Source organism: Loxodonta africana, chromosome 12 (assembly GCF_030014295.1).
Source record: "Loxodonta africana isolate mLoxAfr1 chromosome 12, mLoxAfr1.hap2, whole genome shotgun sequence".
Classification (NCBI taxonomy): domain Eukaryota; kingdom Metazoa; phylum Chordata; class Mammalia; order Proboscidea; family Elephantidae; genus Loxodonta; species Loxodonta africana.
Window position 1 is genome coordinate 95,750,920 of NC_087353.1, and position 16,104 is coordinate 95,767,023.

At 54.6% G+C, this 16,104-nt stretch overlaps 1 protein-coding gene across 1 annotated transcript in view; it reads left to right on the plus strand.

The window, feature by feature from the left end:
- Nucleotides 1-6,150, plus strand: part of FOXK1 (forkhead box K1) — a 66,230-nt gene extending 60,080 nt beyond the window's left edge. Inside the window, exons 5-9 of the mRNA XM_064295983.1 lie at nt 1,228-1,421; nt 2,119-2,285; nt 2,398-2,682; nt 3,449-3,673; nt 4,234-6,150. Coding sequence (XP_064152053.1) covers nt 1,228-1,421; nt 2,119-2,285; nt 2,398-2,682; nt 3,449-3,673; nt 4,234-4,505 — 1,143 coding nt within the window. The 3' untranslated portion in view covers nt 4,506-6,150. The remainder of the gene's footprint in view (nt 1-1,227; nt 1,422-2,118; nt 2,286-2,397; nt 2,683-3,448; nt 3,674-4,233) is intronic.
- The last annotated feature ends 9,954 nt before the right edge of the window (nt 6,151-16,104 follow it).

Below are 16,104 nucleotides of genomic sequence, written 5' to 3' on the forward strand. Positions count from 1 at the left end.
GCCATCAAGTCAATTCTGACTCATAGCGACCTCACGTGACAGAGCAGACCTTCCCCGAAGGGTTTTCTAGCGGTAATCTGGGCAGGTCGTCGGGCCTCTTCTGCCTTGGAGCCACTGGGTGGGTTTGACCAGATGACCTCTCGGTTAGCAGCCAAGGGCTTAACATTTGTGTCAAGTTTGCATCAGTGGTTAGTGTTCCCCCTTCTGATGTCCGGAAACATGAAGATTGGAATATACCAGGTTACATGTCTGTGTTTGCTGTGTATTCTGTAATCCTGTGCCAGTTTAGAAGTGTACCATCTGCGTTGTTTATATATAGTATGTCTGCATGAACGATGGTCTCTTGCCGAGGACAGAAGTACCGCTCTCTGCATGTTGTGCTCATTGACGTTTTATCTATAGCTGATGTTTTCAGTTCACTGATTTATTCAGTAGTCATTTTGAGTGCTGCTCGATCCGGTCTTTTCTTTCTCTTGACATGCTCCCAGATCAGGGCATGTCTTTCTTTTTGCTTTCTCTGTCAAGAATGGCAATGCTCCCGTGTTGGATTTTTTTTGTTTTTTTGAAGATAAACAGCAAAACAGATCAGTTCAACAATTTCCACATGTACAGTTCAGTGACATTCTTCAAATTGTGCTACCTTTCTCTATATTCTTTTCCAAATTGTTTTACCATCATCAACACAAAGTCACTGTCGCCTAAGCTTCTTACCTAACCTTTCGAGTTGTTGTTAATTTGATCTCATGTAGATAGTTCTTTAAAAGACCACAACGCTCAAGGCAGACATTCTTTTCTAATTAAGCTAAACTGTTGTTTTGATTTAAAGATTACTTCAAGGGAGTCATTTTAGTTTAAGGTTTAAAGATTATCTCAGGGCAATTATTTTGTGGGGGTCATCCAGTCTCCATGGTCCAGGGATTTGAATTTCTGTTCCACATTGTCTCCCCTTTTGGTCAGGATTCCTCTGTAGTCCTGTGCTGGATTTTGATAGGGAAAAACCACCACTGTGCTTTGCGGTTTGCCAGTGAAGCCAGTACACCGGCACCGAGGGCTGATGCCGTGATATGCATAATGTGCTTTCCCTTTAGTTCTCACGTCTGTTGTTTTCAGGCCCCTTTGTGACTCTGTAGCCGTGTCTCTGGATCATTTGGCATCAGGGGCATGGGCTAGGCGGAGGTTTGTTTGCCGATCTGCGCAGTCATGGTGGACCTGTCTGCTTCCCTGCAGAATTCCATTCGACACAACCTCTCTCTGAACCGTTACTTTATCAAAGTCCCACGTTCCCAGGAGGAGCCTGGGAAGGGTTCTTTTTGGCGAATAGACCCTGCCTCAGAAGCCAAACTCGTGGAGCAGGCATTCCGGAAACGGAGGCAGAGAGGCGTCTCCTGCTTCCGGACCCCCTTCGGGCCCCTGTCATCCAGGTAAGCCCTGCTCTGCACTGGCTCAGCATCTGCAGGCTGTGGGGGAGCGCAGCGCCCAGGACAGAGGATTGTGTTTAGATTTACAGTGTTGTTTTTGGCACTTAAAAATTCAACCCTCCCCCGAGAGAATGCCTAGGGACTGACGAGCCTCTGTGGTAGTCAAGGAAGGTAGTGAGCAAACCGCTAACTCCTCCAGCATGTAAGTTCTTAGAACCTGACGCGGGCGGAGCGGCACGAGCGGTGTTTAGAAGCGTGAAGAACGTCAGCAGGGTATGGTTACAGCCATTCTGGTGGAGCCAGGCTCTGGGTGGGAGGAGACCCCGTAAGGTGCAGGGACAGACGAGGGCGAGACGGTGGCGGCAGCTTGACAGCGATGCGTGCTGTCATGCCATGGTGCTCCAGGCTCCTTGTGCCCTCTTAAGCTCACTGTGCCTGCACGCAGCCACGGTCCCTACAGAAGCCAGGCCACATCCCAGGAGATTGGTGGGCCTTTGAGTAAATACATGCTCCTGTTGGAAGCCACAAACAGCCCACGTTTAGTGGGGCTTTAAATGCCAGGTCTCTGTGTCAGGGCAGGTTGTCGCTGCCAGGAGTTTTGGAGTGGTACATGTCGTAGGGGCCGAGGGAAGGACGTGTTGGTGTTTTGTTCACTGTCCTTCTCTCAAGTCAGACTGACAGCTATGGTCTTTTTCCCCAGGAGTGCTCCTGCCTCGCCCACCCACCCTGGGCTCGTGTCTCCGCGCTCCAGTGGCTTGCAGACCCCAGAGTGTCTGTCCCGGGAAGGCTCACCCATTCCACACGATCCGGATTTTGGGTCAAAGTTAGCGTCTGTTCCTGAGTACCGGTATTCTCAAAGTGCGCCTGGTGAGGACCGTGTCTGTCCTTGTGTCAAAGGCAGCAGGACTTGGCACGGTGGGAGGGGGCCGGGAGCTGCTCTCGGCCCCGCCACAGCCTGACGCGCCCCTTCTGTACCCAGGCTCGCCAGTCAGCGCCCAGCCAGTCATCATGGCAGTGCCACCCCGGCCGTCCAGCCTGGTCGCCAAGCCCGTCGCCTACATGCCGGCCTCCATTGTGGCCTCCCAGCAGCCCTCAGGCCACGCGATCCATGTGGTGCAGCAGGCGCCGACCGTCACCATGGTCAGGGTGGTCACCACGTCCGCCAGCTCCACCAATGGTTACATCCTGGCTAGCCAGGGCATGCCCAGCAGTGCCCACGACGCCCCAGGCACGGCTGTGCTGGACCTGGGCAGCGAGGCCAGAGGTAACATGGTCAGGAAGCCCATGCAGTTCGGGTCTCAGGGAACTTTAGTCAGGGTCAAGACCTGGGGGTTCCAGGGTGGCAGGGGCTTTAGGGGTCTGTCCTTCTACATCCATGCTGACTCTTCTCCTGAGCTGTCCCCAGCTGTCTGGGAGCGCCACTGACATGTGGCACTTCCTTGGATTTCGTTTTCACCTCAACGGGACATGGAGTGAAGTTGTGGGTTGTGCATCCAGTGGAATGTAACTTTTTCTGAGGGAGGAGGGCAGCCCTGGGAGGGTGGCTCCTTGGGCCCCAGAGAGGAGCCTCTCAGCGGCATTTCCAGCAGAACATAGAAACCTGGGTCTGGGAGTGAGCAGGCAAACACTGAGATGCAGCCTGCACTGTGGAGCCCTCTTGGGCCCTTACGTTGGGCAGAACCTGCTTTTGGTTATCCCACCATTGGCTTCATCGCTCAGAAATCTCTTAATACTGTCACAGTGGAAAATGCATTTTGGTAAAAGACTAAGTTACAATGGTAAAATCACTTCATTTCAAATATTGTATTTTTTTTCTCAGATTAAATTTGAGGTGGCTAAAGTTCAAGGTGTTCAAACTTTTTTCTAAAGCCTATTCATCATCTTTATCTGAAAACACATTTCATCAGTGAGCTTCCTTTCTGAGAGCCAGGCTGCTGGGAGCCCCCAGCCTAGTGCGTGCAGGCTGCCTGCTGCGCAGCCAAAACACATAGCCACCAGGAGTCGGGTCTGATGCATGTCCTATCCCCTAGGCCTGGAGGAGAAGCCCACCATCGCCTTTGCCACCATCCCTGCCGCTAGCCGTGTCATCCAGACGGTGGCCAGCCAGATGGCCCCGGGCGTCCCCGGACACACAGTCACCATACTGCAGCCAGCCACTCCGGTGACCCTTGGGCAGCACCACCTGCCGGTACGGGCAGTCACCCAGAACGGGAAGCACGCTGCTCCCACCAGCGGCCTGGCCAGCAGCGCTTACGGTGAGGCCCAGGGGGTGGGCTCAGCAGAGAGTGCCAGGGACAGAGGCAGAGCCCACAGGACCCGAGGCCTGCGGCGGGGAGGGGGTCAGCAGGAGGAAGTCAGAGCTGCAGCCACTGGACAGCAGATGTGTGGGAGGGCTTAAGTGGGTGTGGAGTTCAGGGCAGGTGGCACTTCTGTGAGGAGGCACAAAGGAGCCAGGAGCGAGCCTTCTCGTGGTGGCTGGCACGGGGAAAGGCGGGTAGGTTGAGGTGGCAGTGGCACACAGACAGGTCGGGGTATCCAGGATCTTCGGCTCTTACACACAGCATGCACGGAGCAGTGAGAGCAGGGGAGGGGACTGGGGAGCAGGGGTCAGGCAGGGCAGGGATCGCTGCCACATACAGACCTCACCTTCCTCTACCTGACCTGGGGGCCTGAGGGCTTGGTGTGGGGGTGTGAGGGGCCGTGGCCTCAGCCGGGAGGGTGACACGCTGCCCTCCAGCAGGTGATGTGGCCTGTGCTTGGGAAGGTAGGTGCTGGTCCTTGCTGGCCCCCACTCACAGCCTGTTTCTTCCCCCAGCCCTTACAAGCCCCCTGCAGCTCCTCGCGGCCCAGGCCAGCTCATCAACTCCTGTGGTGGTGACCCGCGTGTGCGAGGTGGGGCCTGAGGAGCCACCAGCTGTGGTCACAGCGGCTGCCACCCCCACCACTGCTGCCCCCGCTGCTGCCGTCTCCCCCACTGGGGAGCCCGAGGTCAAGCGATCCCGGGTGGAGGAGCCCGGTGGGACAGCTGCCGCACAAGCCGGCGTGATCGCGGCCACTGGCCCCCAGGGCCCAGGCTCCGGAGAGTGACAGCCCCATGTTGTGGATCTGGAGCGGGGGTGCGGCCGAGCCCGCTGCTCCCACGGACGTGTGTGGGCAATGCAGCCTGGAGTCCGCAGTGCCCAACGTGTAAGGAGCAACCCACCACACACCCAGGACATGCGGTTGCTCCTCCTTTTATTCTGCCCTCCCCGTGGTCAAACACAAACATAAACACATTCAGACAACCGATTGTATGGTTCTGGAAATTCTTTTCTTCTTCTCCCTTCACACCTTCTCTTCCCCCAGCCTGGCTCTCGGGGGCACAGAGGGGAAGGTTGTAGTCCAGCATCCGAGGAATGTACCCCAGCAGATCTGCTGTGAGGAGCAGGCTGCCCTCTGTCCACGACCCGGCACCCCCGTCCTCTCAGCTTAGTGGGCACGGAAGGAGTGTCATCCGGAAGACTACACAGCACTGGAGGGACGGATGTGGCCTGGCCACAGCAGGCCCACGAGGCTGCACTCAGGAGCAAAGACACAGGCAGGGCACAGCAGGTTGCCCTGCTTCTGATGGCGTGGGATGCCTCAGAGCTGTCAGCATTAACCTGGGGTCTGATGTGGCTCTCGGACCCCACACACTCCGTGTTACGTGTCAGCATGGAATTCAGGTGCAGTCGCAAGGCAGAGGCAAACACGTGTTTCTAAGGCTCCTTCATGGATGGTTCACGGTGTCAGTCGGGCACCTGCTGGCCTCGTCCCCTCAGGGGTGGACCTGCCTCTATGTGTGAACTCCGAAGAAGACAAGGTGGAAGGTCAGCCCAAGCCGGTAGGCCAGGGCCCCCCACCCTCACGTCGCATCAGCTCAAATTTGGGGCTCCTGGTACTGGAGGTAAAAGGAGGTTACTGGCTCGAAGTGGAAGAGAGGGCCACAAGGACATTGGCGGGGTCGCTCTGACGGGGACGAGCAGCAGCCTGGCTCTGTGCCTGAGGCCAGGGCCACACCTGCAGTGGGACCTGGTCATTCTGCCCTTCAGCCAAATCAGTTTCACTTACGCCCAGCGCCTGCCTGCTGTTAGAAGTCAGAGTTGTCTCTTCTGCCTAAAAGCACCAGGGCCCCGAGTCAGCAGGAAGGAAACTACCTCCTGGAGCAGCGTGGAGGTAGTGTGCCTACCCCAGCCCACGTCACTGGTTGTTGAGTCCTGTCGTAACGTGGTGAGAGACCACGCCATCCCAGTTCCTCGGACGGCCTCCTGCACCCCACTGCCCCTGAGGTCCAGGCCCCACGAGTAGGCCAAGCCCAGGCCAACATACTTGTAGCCGGTTTGGGGTAGAATCGCAAGCCCCTCAGCTGCCCCTGGAGAGCGTGTTCAGGAAACAGTGGGTACGTCTGTGTAAAAGTTGATCCGAAGACTGCCAGGCTTTCTGGCATTGATTCTTACAGCTGTGGCCACAACCAGAGACAGCAACATCACAATCTAAGCAAGCCTGGGAATCTTGGAAGAAACAGGCTTCTCTGGGAGCCCACCTGTCCTCTCCCCGAGTCCTGGGCCACCAGGCTTTCCTTTGGAGGCAGCTGAGGGGCAGAGCAGACAGTCACACAAGAGTAGCCTCGGGCCGGGCTGTTCTGGCTTAAAATGGTTTTAAGGAGCTGCAGGCAAGTTGGATGTTTTCAGCTGGGTGCGACCGGCTGCCGGTCCCTGCATCACTGAGGCCACCTTGGCCCCCACCATGGGCATCAAGGCCCCCCAGCACTCCCTCTGCTGAGTGGGGGGGGCACGCCTTCCGGGCTGTTGTTCAGACCCTCAGACCGGTCATTTCTATGGCACTAAACTTTAGATGGAAATGAGCTTCTATGTGGCGTCCACTCCCATTGCCAACGGTAAAGCTCAGAGGGGAGGGGACGGGCTGGTGTCAGTGTGTGTGAGTGTGTCATTGAGGTCGAGGCCACCATTGAATGGGGGTGTGCTCTGCGCCTCCTATGCATCTGTGTTCTGTGTGAACGTCCGCCCTGCAGCGACATTTCCTGATCCGTGGCCTCACAGCCCAGGGCCTGGACGGTGCTTCTGGTTCCCCTGCTGTGCTTCTGTGCCTCCTGGTGCCCTCCTGATGCTGCCTGTGGCACCTGCAGGGGTGGCATGTGCTTCTAGGCTGGGTGACTGCCTGGGCGCGCCACCTGTGAGAGCTGGTACAGTCTGCAGGGGACACCTGGAGTGGCCACAGACAGCTCAAGGAGTTTTGGCCTCTGCCCAATCTGACCGTTTGCTTTCCTGACATTGGCAAGTTTGGTTTCTGTCCATTAGGAGTGCCAGCTCCATACACCAGCTATGGTTCAGGAGGAGAGAGTGACAGGACAGGGGTCACAGAGGCCAAGGGCCCGTGGGAGGCTGCCCTGCGCAGGGTCTGCAGTCTTAGCTTTGCTGGGCCCAAGAGGAGCAAAGGGTTAGGGGATGGGTCCTGTGGAGTCAGTTCAGACCTAGAGTGGGGCCAGGGGGTGAGGCCTCGGTGGTTCGTAAATAAGGAGCTTCTTGACAGGGGCTTGGTCACTGGCCAGGTTGCCTGCCCGGCTGGTTCCACAACCTGACCTGGAACCAAGAGCCAGAAGGCCCTGGAAGGGCCAGTGCCCAGAGGAGAGGCAGCCCCAGCCAAAGAGGCTGCCCAGCACCCCAGAGCTGAGCATGTGATGGCCTCCAGGAGCCCTGAGCAAAGGGGCCAGGAGAACCCCCACGTCAGGGGTGGCCATTCATTCCACAGTGTGTGCAGCGCTGGAGCATTGTTCTTCCTGGACTGCAGGGGTGGGTGACCCAGCTAGTGCCTTCCCTCTGCCCCCATGGTCCTGCTGGGGACTCACACTTGCTTTACTCTCAGGCACTGTGGCCCCTGGGGAGCTGACTCCAGAGCACACAGGTCAGCCACCCTCCTGATGGCCTGGTTGTGCCTAATGGGGGGCTTGCTGTTTGCATTTTCTTTCTTTTCGATATAACAGCAAAGCCAAATCTGACAGGTGAAGATGAATTCCTGAGTTACGTGTGACGCTTAGATGGACACACTGTTTCTGGATCCGGGGGAAAGCGACCAGGTGGTGCCTCGCTTCCTGTGGACAGATGGCTCTCACAGCCCCTGGGCCCCTGTCTGCACCTCAGTGGGCTGTGAGGCAGGCTCAAGGGCACGGGCCATGTCCCGTTCACTCTCATTTCTGCTGAAATGAAAAGGACAGCCCGGGAATATCTTGGGGCTGAGACGGGACTCTCCATGCGGGCTGTGATGTAACAACTCTGTACCTTTGTTGGGCAGCTCAGAAGGAGGAGGACGGTCTTCTGGCTTTGGTGTTTTCCTGGCACATGGTTAGCTTCTGTCTTTATAGACACAAAGAACAGACCTTGTTTAAAAAAGGACTGGTATCGAATATGAGAAAGCGTCAGAAAAGAAGAAAGGGCTCCCTGTAGCTTTTAGAAGTAAGTCCAGTGGGAGCAGTGAGGATTTGTTTCTCCTTTGAAGTTGCTGATTCTTTTTTGCACTTACCGTCTCCATCCACCCTGGATGCCCAGGGTTGTCCTCTGTGCTCCGGGCCCTCCTGAGGGGAGGCAGGAGAAAGAAGTTGGCCCCTGAGGAGGCTGTGCACTTCTGGGTGGCTGAGAGGGAGACAGTCCGTGTGCAGGGACACGGCTGGCTCTGGCTCATTCCAGTGCTGAATGGCGCACTGCTTGTTCTAGAATAAGCTACAAGATGGCTGTGAGACTCTCTGCAGACAGGAAGAGCCCCGGAGCATTGAGGGCAGCCTGGTCCATGGGGTGGGAGGAAGCTGCCGGAAGCCCAGACTGGGCCATCCTCCTGGTTTTGGCTCAGAGTGGAATGTGTTTGCCCAAAGCCTGGTTGTGAGCCCCTCCCAACCCGTGATACCTCTGCCCAGACGCAATATCATGGCTTAAGAATAACGTAATGTTCCCCTGGGAGCTGCTATGAAGACAGGACCAGGCTTCCGGGACCAGTTGGTGGGGGGAGGGGGCCCCCACGTCTTGGTTCTTTGAGGGAGCAGATAGGTGCAGTGGTGGCCCTCGACCACTGTCCGTGTCCCCGTACTTTATACTTGCCTTTAGTTCCTAGACCCTGGCTCCAGCCCTGACTTTCCATGTTAAGGTTTTTCAATGCTCAGGACACGGTTCTCTCGTCCAGCACTTATGTTCTCGCAGGGGTCTGCTGCAGGACGTTTTCTTGGAGGACCAGAAGCTGCTGCTGCAGTGGGGTGTGGGGGAGAAGTGAGGATGGTACTCTGGGAGGGGGGGACAGGGTGGGGGGGAGGTGAATGGGGGAGAGGGGCACACAGTGCGCAGGGGAGAGGTGGTGTGGACGGTGCGCAGGCCAGGGGATGGTGTGTGGGGTGAGGAGATGGTGGTGCTCCATGAGGCAGAGGTGGGGATGGCACTCTGGGGGGGGAGGGGGATGGTATGTGGGAGTGAGGTAGGGACAGGGGACAGTGTACAGGGGAGAAGTTGTAGGGACTGTGTGCGGGGCCGGGGGGAGGCACCGTCCCTCCTGCGGTGGTGGGGTGGCCATGCACCTGGAGGGTACCTGCTCTCCCTGGCCTTGTGAGGCCGGAGTCCTGCCTGCGAGTGGGTGTAGTCAGGTCTCGGTGGTCATGCCTGCTCCATCCTAAAGCCCCGGATGAGAGCAGCTTAGAAGGATGGGGTTCTGGGGTACAGCCCTGGGCATCACCTCTGAACAGGTAGAACGTGGGCACATTTCACTGACTGAAAAAAAAAAAACTCCCTGTTAACTTTCACCCTCAGCCATCTCTGCCGTGGGCTCTTCCTGGCCCAGTAAACCCCCTTCTCGGAAGGGCTGCGGCCCCCTGGACTGCTGTTGGTGGGACTTTCCTTGACATGCCTTCCAAGCCCCCGCCCCAGGGAGTGCGGAGGTGCCGGTCCAGTCGAGGTCCTGCTCGGTAGCACTTGCCCTTCCAAGCTGTTCTCTGTAGTCAGGGGAGCTTTGGGAACCCTCTCACGAGCTTCTGAGCCCGTTGACCGGACCCTGGGGTGGACCGTCTCCAGCACGAGGTCAGCTGGCCTGGGTGATATCAGAGCTGTGCCCACGGCCTCCTAAGCCCCAGCCTCTTGACTTTTGGTCTGACTGGTCCAGATTTTTCTTTTAACGCTAAACTTTTTAAAATTTAAAATCAGATATTTTAGGTTTGACGCCTTCCTCCTTCCCTCCCTTCCTTCCTCACTTCCTTTCAGGAAAGGCTTTGAATACCTAGTGTACCTTAATTTATGTGGCTTGATTGCAGTTTCAGGAGGAAGGGTGGGGAGGAACAAGAAGAGACTGTCCCCTTAGATTTCGCCACGTGCAGGCTCGCGAGCTAAACGTGTCGGAAGACCATGGGGCCACCACTGTGTCCCCAGCCTGAGGAGGGGCTAAAGCTGGTTCTGAGATTTCCTGCTTCTGATCTGAATGAGAATTCTCCTGTAAAAACAATTTGGGGGGGGGGTATTGTTAGGGGTGTGTGTGTGTATGCGCGTGCGTGTGCGCTTCTTTTTTGTGGCTGTCTAAAGTATTTCTCACAATCTGTTTAATAATCAGTGCTTTAAGAAGCTGCGGTATCCTATAAAGTGGAAATTTAGGCTCTCTCGCATGTCAGGTGGCATCACAACGTCGGTGGGTGACCGCTGTGTGCAGGAGAGTGTAGTTGGGGACTAGGAGGAGTTGACCAGGTGGCCAAGGGGAAGCCAGCACGGGTCACACAGTGGAGACTGGGCCAGCTGGTTTTCATTTCAAATGGGATACAGTATTTTTTTAATAAGGAGCCATACTTTTTTTAAAAGTTCAAGATCGAATGTGATTTCTAATTGTCAGACATTAACGTTTTAAAGCTATAACAAAGTTCAAAATTTCTACTTTTTTTTCCATTTATTTTAACTGTTCTGTTATTATCTATTAAATTGTTGTACTTGGACGGGGAACTTTTGTTTCTCCTCTTAGCATTTGTTTCTATAACCAGAAATAAAATTATATATTAAAGACACGACAGCCCCAGGCTCTGTGTAGTCCTTGGCGGGCTGCTGAGAGGGGTGGCTGGGACTTCCAGCCTGTCCTGCTACTGCCTGGGGTGAGCACGGGCCCACGAACAGGCAGCTACTGGGGGTCTCCCTTCTCTCATTGCTTCTCGGAAGAAGCAAACTGGCAAAGAGGGTGAGGTCCGTGGGTCCCTGCATTTCCTGGGACCCCCTGGCCCCTGGGGAGCGAGCATCAGTAGCCCAGCCCGAGTCTGCCCCTCGGAGGAGACAGTGGGGCCGTTGTCTGGCTGTGCGGCACTTGGAGCCTGGGAGAGGACAGCCACAGGTGCCCAGCACTGCCTCCGCCGAGCCTCTTGCCCACCAGCTGAGAATGATGCCTCCCCGTGTCTGTTTCAAGCAGGTGGGGCTCACACTGGGTGCTGGGGGCAGAGGGCACCCAGCCAAGGAACTTGGGCTGGATCTGGGGGTCGGCAGCCCAGGTTCCAGGGCCTGCTCTGCTGTTGAGCTGCACGACCTGAAACTGCAGCAGGGATCACCCACCACAGAGCACGTCCCGGGACGAGGGAGGAAGGACCTGCCAAGCCCCCTGCTCCGCGGGAAGACATCGGGCACGGGCTGCTGGCCACCCTGACCCGGGGCTCCATAGCATGTGTCACGGACATATCCGTCAGGTTCTGTGTTGTTGGCCACTTCGACCCGGGGCTCCATAGCATGTGTCACGGACATATCCGTCAGGTTCTGTGTTGTTGGTACCTGTGGTTCACAGTCTCATGTAAGTAAATCGCATAACATGCCTGTTGTCAGACGTACAGGGGTCTTCAGCTGCTCCTTCGGGTGACCCCATTCCTACATAAAATTCGAAGCCTTGGCATCACATTGGCAGAGTCATATTTTAAGCAGGGCTTCAAACCTATTCATTTCTAATGCTCATGCAGCTGGTTAGGGACCGATTCTGGGAACCGCTAGTAAAGTTGTGGTTCTTAAAATTTATCATACATAAGAGCCACCTGGGGATCTTGTTAAACTGTAGATTCCAATTCGGTTTATCCGGTGGAAATGCAAATTCTCAGCTGGGGTTCGAACTTGAATGAACGGGTTTGAAGCCCTAATTTTAAGATTCAAGCCAAATAGCAAGCAAGAATGAAAGTTTCCTCCAGGGAGCTACATGGGCTAATTAGCGTTTTTTTTTTTTTTTTTCCAATTTTTTTAAGATTTTGTAATTAAGACAACCATTTTTCTCTAGTAAGATGTTAAAATCGCATTTTACACAAATGTAGATTTTTTTGGGAAACAGGTCAGGTATTCCCCTTGGTAATTTTTTTTTTTTTTTAATATAACCTGGTGTGTGCGTGCGTGCACGCGTGTGTGGGTGCATGCATAGGGGTGGGGATGATTCCTAGGACGTACGTATGTGTCCCATCCATTAGCTCCCCTGTGAATCAGGAGAATAAAGAGAAATGGTTCCACCAAAAGACATATAAGAATGTACTTTGCAGCTTTATTCACAATTGCCAAAACTTGGAACCAACGCAGATATTCATCAATAGAGTGGATAACGTGTCGTAAGTTGATATCATCACGTAAGTACACGGTGATTTAAAAAAAAAAAAAAAAACTGGCTACAATACAGCAATGTGGATGACTCACCAGCCTTCAGAGTGAAAGAAAGATCAGAAGATGAACACTGTGTGGCTCCAGATACAGGACAGGTACAAAGAAGCAAAGCCGACCTCTGGTGAAGGTGACGGAGACGGAGTGAGGATGGTGGTGGCCAGGGTGGTGGCAGGGGGGAGCCTCCTGGGGAGCTGGGAATGTTCTTTGTCTTGATCTGGGCGGCACCGGATGGGTTTATCACAGGGATGTTCTGGAGTCAGCCTACAACAGCGGATTGTTAAATTTTCAGGAACTTTGTGAGCTGGCTGGTAACATGGCCATTATTAAAACGTAAATTATGTAAACTTAGTTAAATAAGTTACGTTAAAAATAAAGGTAACAAATACTCGAGATCCATCACCTAATTATTTGATGACTCTGGGTGCCGTCGGGGTCCTTCACAGCTGTGTGGGAGACAGGCTATACAGTGGGGTCCCACCGCGCTCCTCGGTTCTGCCGTCAGTGGATCAGCCATGGCGGGAGCTAAAGCATTCAGCGGAGCACCACTGATTCAGAAATGTAGAAGGTAATTCATTTAAGGTTTGTGCACTTTACTGTGTATGTTTTATTTTCATAAACATTTTTAAGTTACGAAACTAAATAATATTTGAAGTCCTATGCAGCTCTCAAATTTTGTGGGTTTAAGTGTAAAATAAGGAGCCTTGGTGGTGCAATGGTTAAGCTCTCGGCTGCTGAACAAAAAGGCTGGCAGTTTGAAGCTGCCTAGCGGCTCTGCCGGAGAAAGACCTGGCGATCTGCTCCCATAAAGGTCACAGCCTAGGAAGCCCTATGGGGCAGTTCTGCTTTGTTACATGGAGTCACTACGGGTCAGAATTGACTCAGTGGCACACAACAAATGTAAGATGGCGCAGGACCAGGCGACATTTTGTTCTGTTATACGTAAGGTTGCCAGGAGCTGGAGCCGACTCAACAGCAGCTAACAGCAGCAAGAACAAATGTAGTTACCGTTGAATTTGGTCTGTATGCCATGGCTCAGGTAAACCAGCACGCTCCCACCACAAATGTGTGTGTCCATGGTGAAGCTGCTGTCTGATGGCTTCACACCCGTGTTCCCATCCTCTGACTTTGGGCTGGGACTCTGCAGTCCGAATTTCTGCTCTGACAGCTCCTCCATCAGGCCCTGCCAGCAGGGTGGCCAAGGGGGATGGGAGGCAGGAGGACACGTCTATGCCTGGCAGCAGCAGCTGGTGGCAGTCACCATGTGTCTGGCACTGGCAGGGGCAGCCACGCTGTGGCCCTCAGAGGTCCAAGTTTCAGCTCCGGGGACCCCTCCTCTTAGCTTCTCCGTTTTAATTCTACCCTTATCTGCTTGTTCCCCACTACCAGAGTGGTCAGCACCTTGTGTCCTCGTTTTGCCTTTTTGATTCTCCAGGACCTAGCTACCAAGTCCAGACTCCTGGGCTCTGACTGGCGAGGCAGCGGCCCCCTGCCAGTGGTCCCTGTTCTCAGTTCCTCGGTGCTCACCTCCCCCAGAGGCACTGAGATTCAACTGCTGCTCTTGGGCTTCCGAAGCACTGTGTTCTTCTCCATCTCTGTCCATCTTTCTAGCTGTCCCTCCACAGGCAGCGAGCAGAGCAGCTGTCAGCATTCACAGGAAGGCAGACTGCAGGTTTCAAGTCCCTGTGCCGCTCACAGGCGTGAGACCTTGGGCACCCTAACCAGTCTTTTCATTTCATCCTTACAGTGGTGGTCGTAGAAGCATCTGCTGAGTCATCCCAAAGGTGAGAGGAGGTCGCTAGGTACAGTACTTTGCGCAGTGGCCAGCAGGCCTGCCCTCCCCACCCCCCATTCAGGCACCTTACCGCGTTTCCCTCTGAGGCCGCTCTCCACCAGCCTCCAAGGAACACCCACCATCCTTCTCCCCCTCAGCTGTCTCCTGCCTTAGCGTGTGTGCGTGTCTGTATGTGTGAGCAGATTGCTGTCATTCTGTGATAGCACAGACTCGGCCTCTCCCTCACACTATCCCCCAGGTAGTCCTAACACTGTGCATAGCAGAGAAGGGACGCCATCATTTCTTGTTCCTGAATGAATTACTCCCCAAACTTCCCGGTCCTCTCCCCTGACGCCAAGTGAGTGCACCACCCACAGCCTGAACCGGAAACCTGCTGGTCACCCTTGATTTCTCCCTCCCCTCCCCCCACCTGTCAATCATCAAGTCCTACAAATCCCACCCCATGAATGGTGACTGTTATGGATTGAACAGTGTCCCTCAAAAATACGTGCTGAAATCCTAACCCCTATGCCCAAACCGTGGTATTTTCAATCTCATCATATGCGTGTGAAAGCTGGACGATGAATAAGGAAGACCGAAGAATTGACGCCTTTGAATTGTGATGCTGGCGAAGAATACTGAATATACCATGGACTGCCAAAAGAACAAACAAATCTGTCTTGGAAGAAGTGCGGCCAGAGTGCTCCTTAGAGGCAAGGATGGTGAGACTGCGTCTTACATACTTTGGACGTGTTGTCAGGAGGGATCAGTCCCTGGAGAAGGACATCATGCTTGGCAGAGTACACGGTCAGCGGAAAAGAGGAAGACCCTCAAAGAGGTGGACTGACACAGCGGCTGCAACAATGAGCTCAAGCATAACAACAATTGTAAGGATGGCGCAGGACTGGGCAGTGTTTCATTCTGTTGTGCATAGGGTCGCTATGAGTCAGAACCGACTGGAGGGCACCTAACAACATGCCTGGGGTTATAACCTCATTTGGGAATGGGTTGTTTAGGAGCCCTGATGCTGCAGTAGTTAAGCATTCAGCTGCTAACCAGAAGGTCAGCAGTTTGAATCCATCAGCCACTCCTTGGAAACCCTATAGGGCAGTTCTACTCTGCCCTATAGGGCTGCTGAGAGTCGGTATAGACTTGGCAATGGGTTTGTCTTAGTTATGCTAACGAGGCCACAGCAGTGTAGGGTGTGTCCTAAGCCAATCACCTTTGAGATATAAACCCAGCTGACTGGACAAAGACGCAAGCAGAGCTGGGGAAGATAGATGCCACACCACATGGAGATCCGCCAAGGAACCAGGAAGCAGAAGCTGAAGAGACAAGGACCTACCCCCGGAGCCAACAGAGAAACCCTTCCCCTAGAGCTGGATTCCGAACTTCTAGCCTCCAAACCGACAAAGTAAATTTGTTTGTTAAAGCCACCCACTTGTGTTGTTTCTGTCATAGCAGCACTCAATAACTAAGAAAGTGAACAAATCTGCCTGGTTCTCTACTCTCAGGGCCTTTGCCTAGCTGGGCAATCTCCCTGTCTCCTGGACCACTGGCCGCACCAAGCCCCTGTGCTTAGGCAGCATGAGGCTGGGCCTGTCCAGGCCTCCCAGAGCAGCGGCCCCTGTGCCTTCCACCCTTGCTCTAACCCATTGCCATCAAGTCAATTCCGACTTATAGTGACCCTACAGGACAGAGTAGAACTGCCCCACAGATTCCAAAGAGCACCTGGTAGATTCGAACTGCCGACCTTTTGGTTAGCAGCCATACTGGAGCCAAGGAGGAGCCCAGCAGGAGTAGAGGGTGTTCAAACCCCTTGCCCTTCCCTTCCCAAAGCCTTCCCTCTCCTGCACTGTGGGCTGCACCGGCCTTCCTCGGCTGGAGTGGAACCGTCCTGAGCATCTCCGTCTCGCCATGCAGTCTGGAGGACAGAAGCACTGACCGCTAGGCCGAGCCCATCCTGGACACTTGGTAATCTTTGAGAATGAAGAGACGCTGAGCCTGTGGCTTCATCTCTAAAAGAGGTGCCGCTCTCCTATGGTTCGTGGGGACTGAATCTGAGACGTTTAAAAGAAGCAGGTTCTGCCCATGGTAGGTGCGCATGAATGGGACTTGCAAGCCTTGCTGAGCACGGGTGGACCTGCAAGTCGCCAAGTTCATGGGGCACGTTCCCGCAGTCCTAGCACAGGGAGGGACTGCGGGAGGGACTGCGCGTGGGTCTGCAGAGACGACATCGAACCCAGAAGAGGCAAGG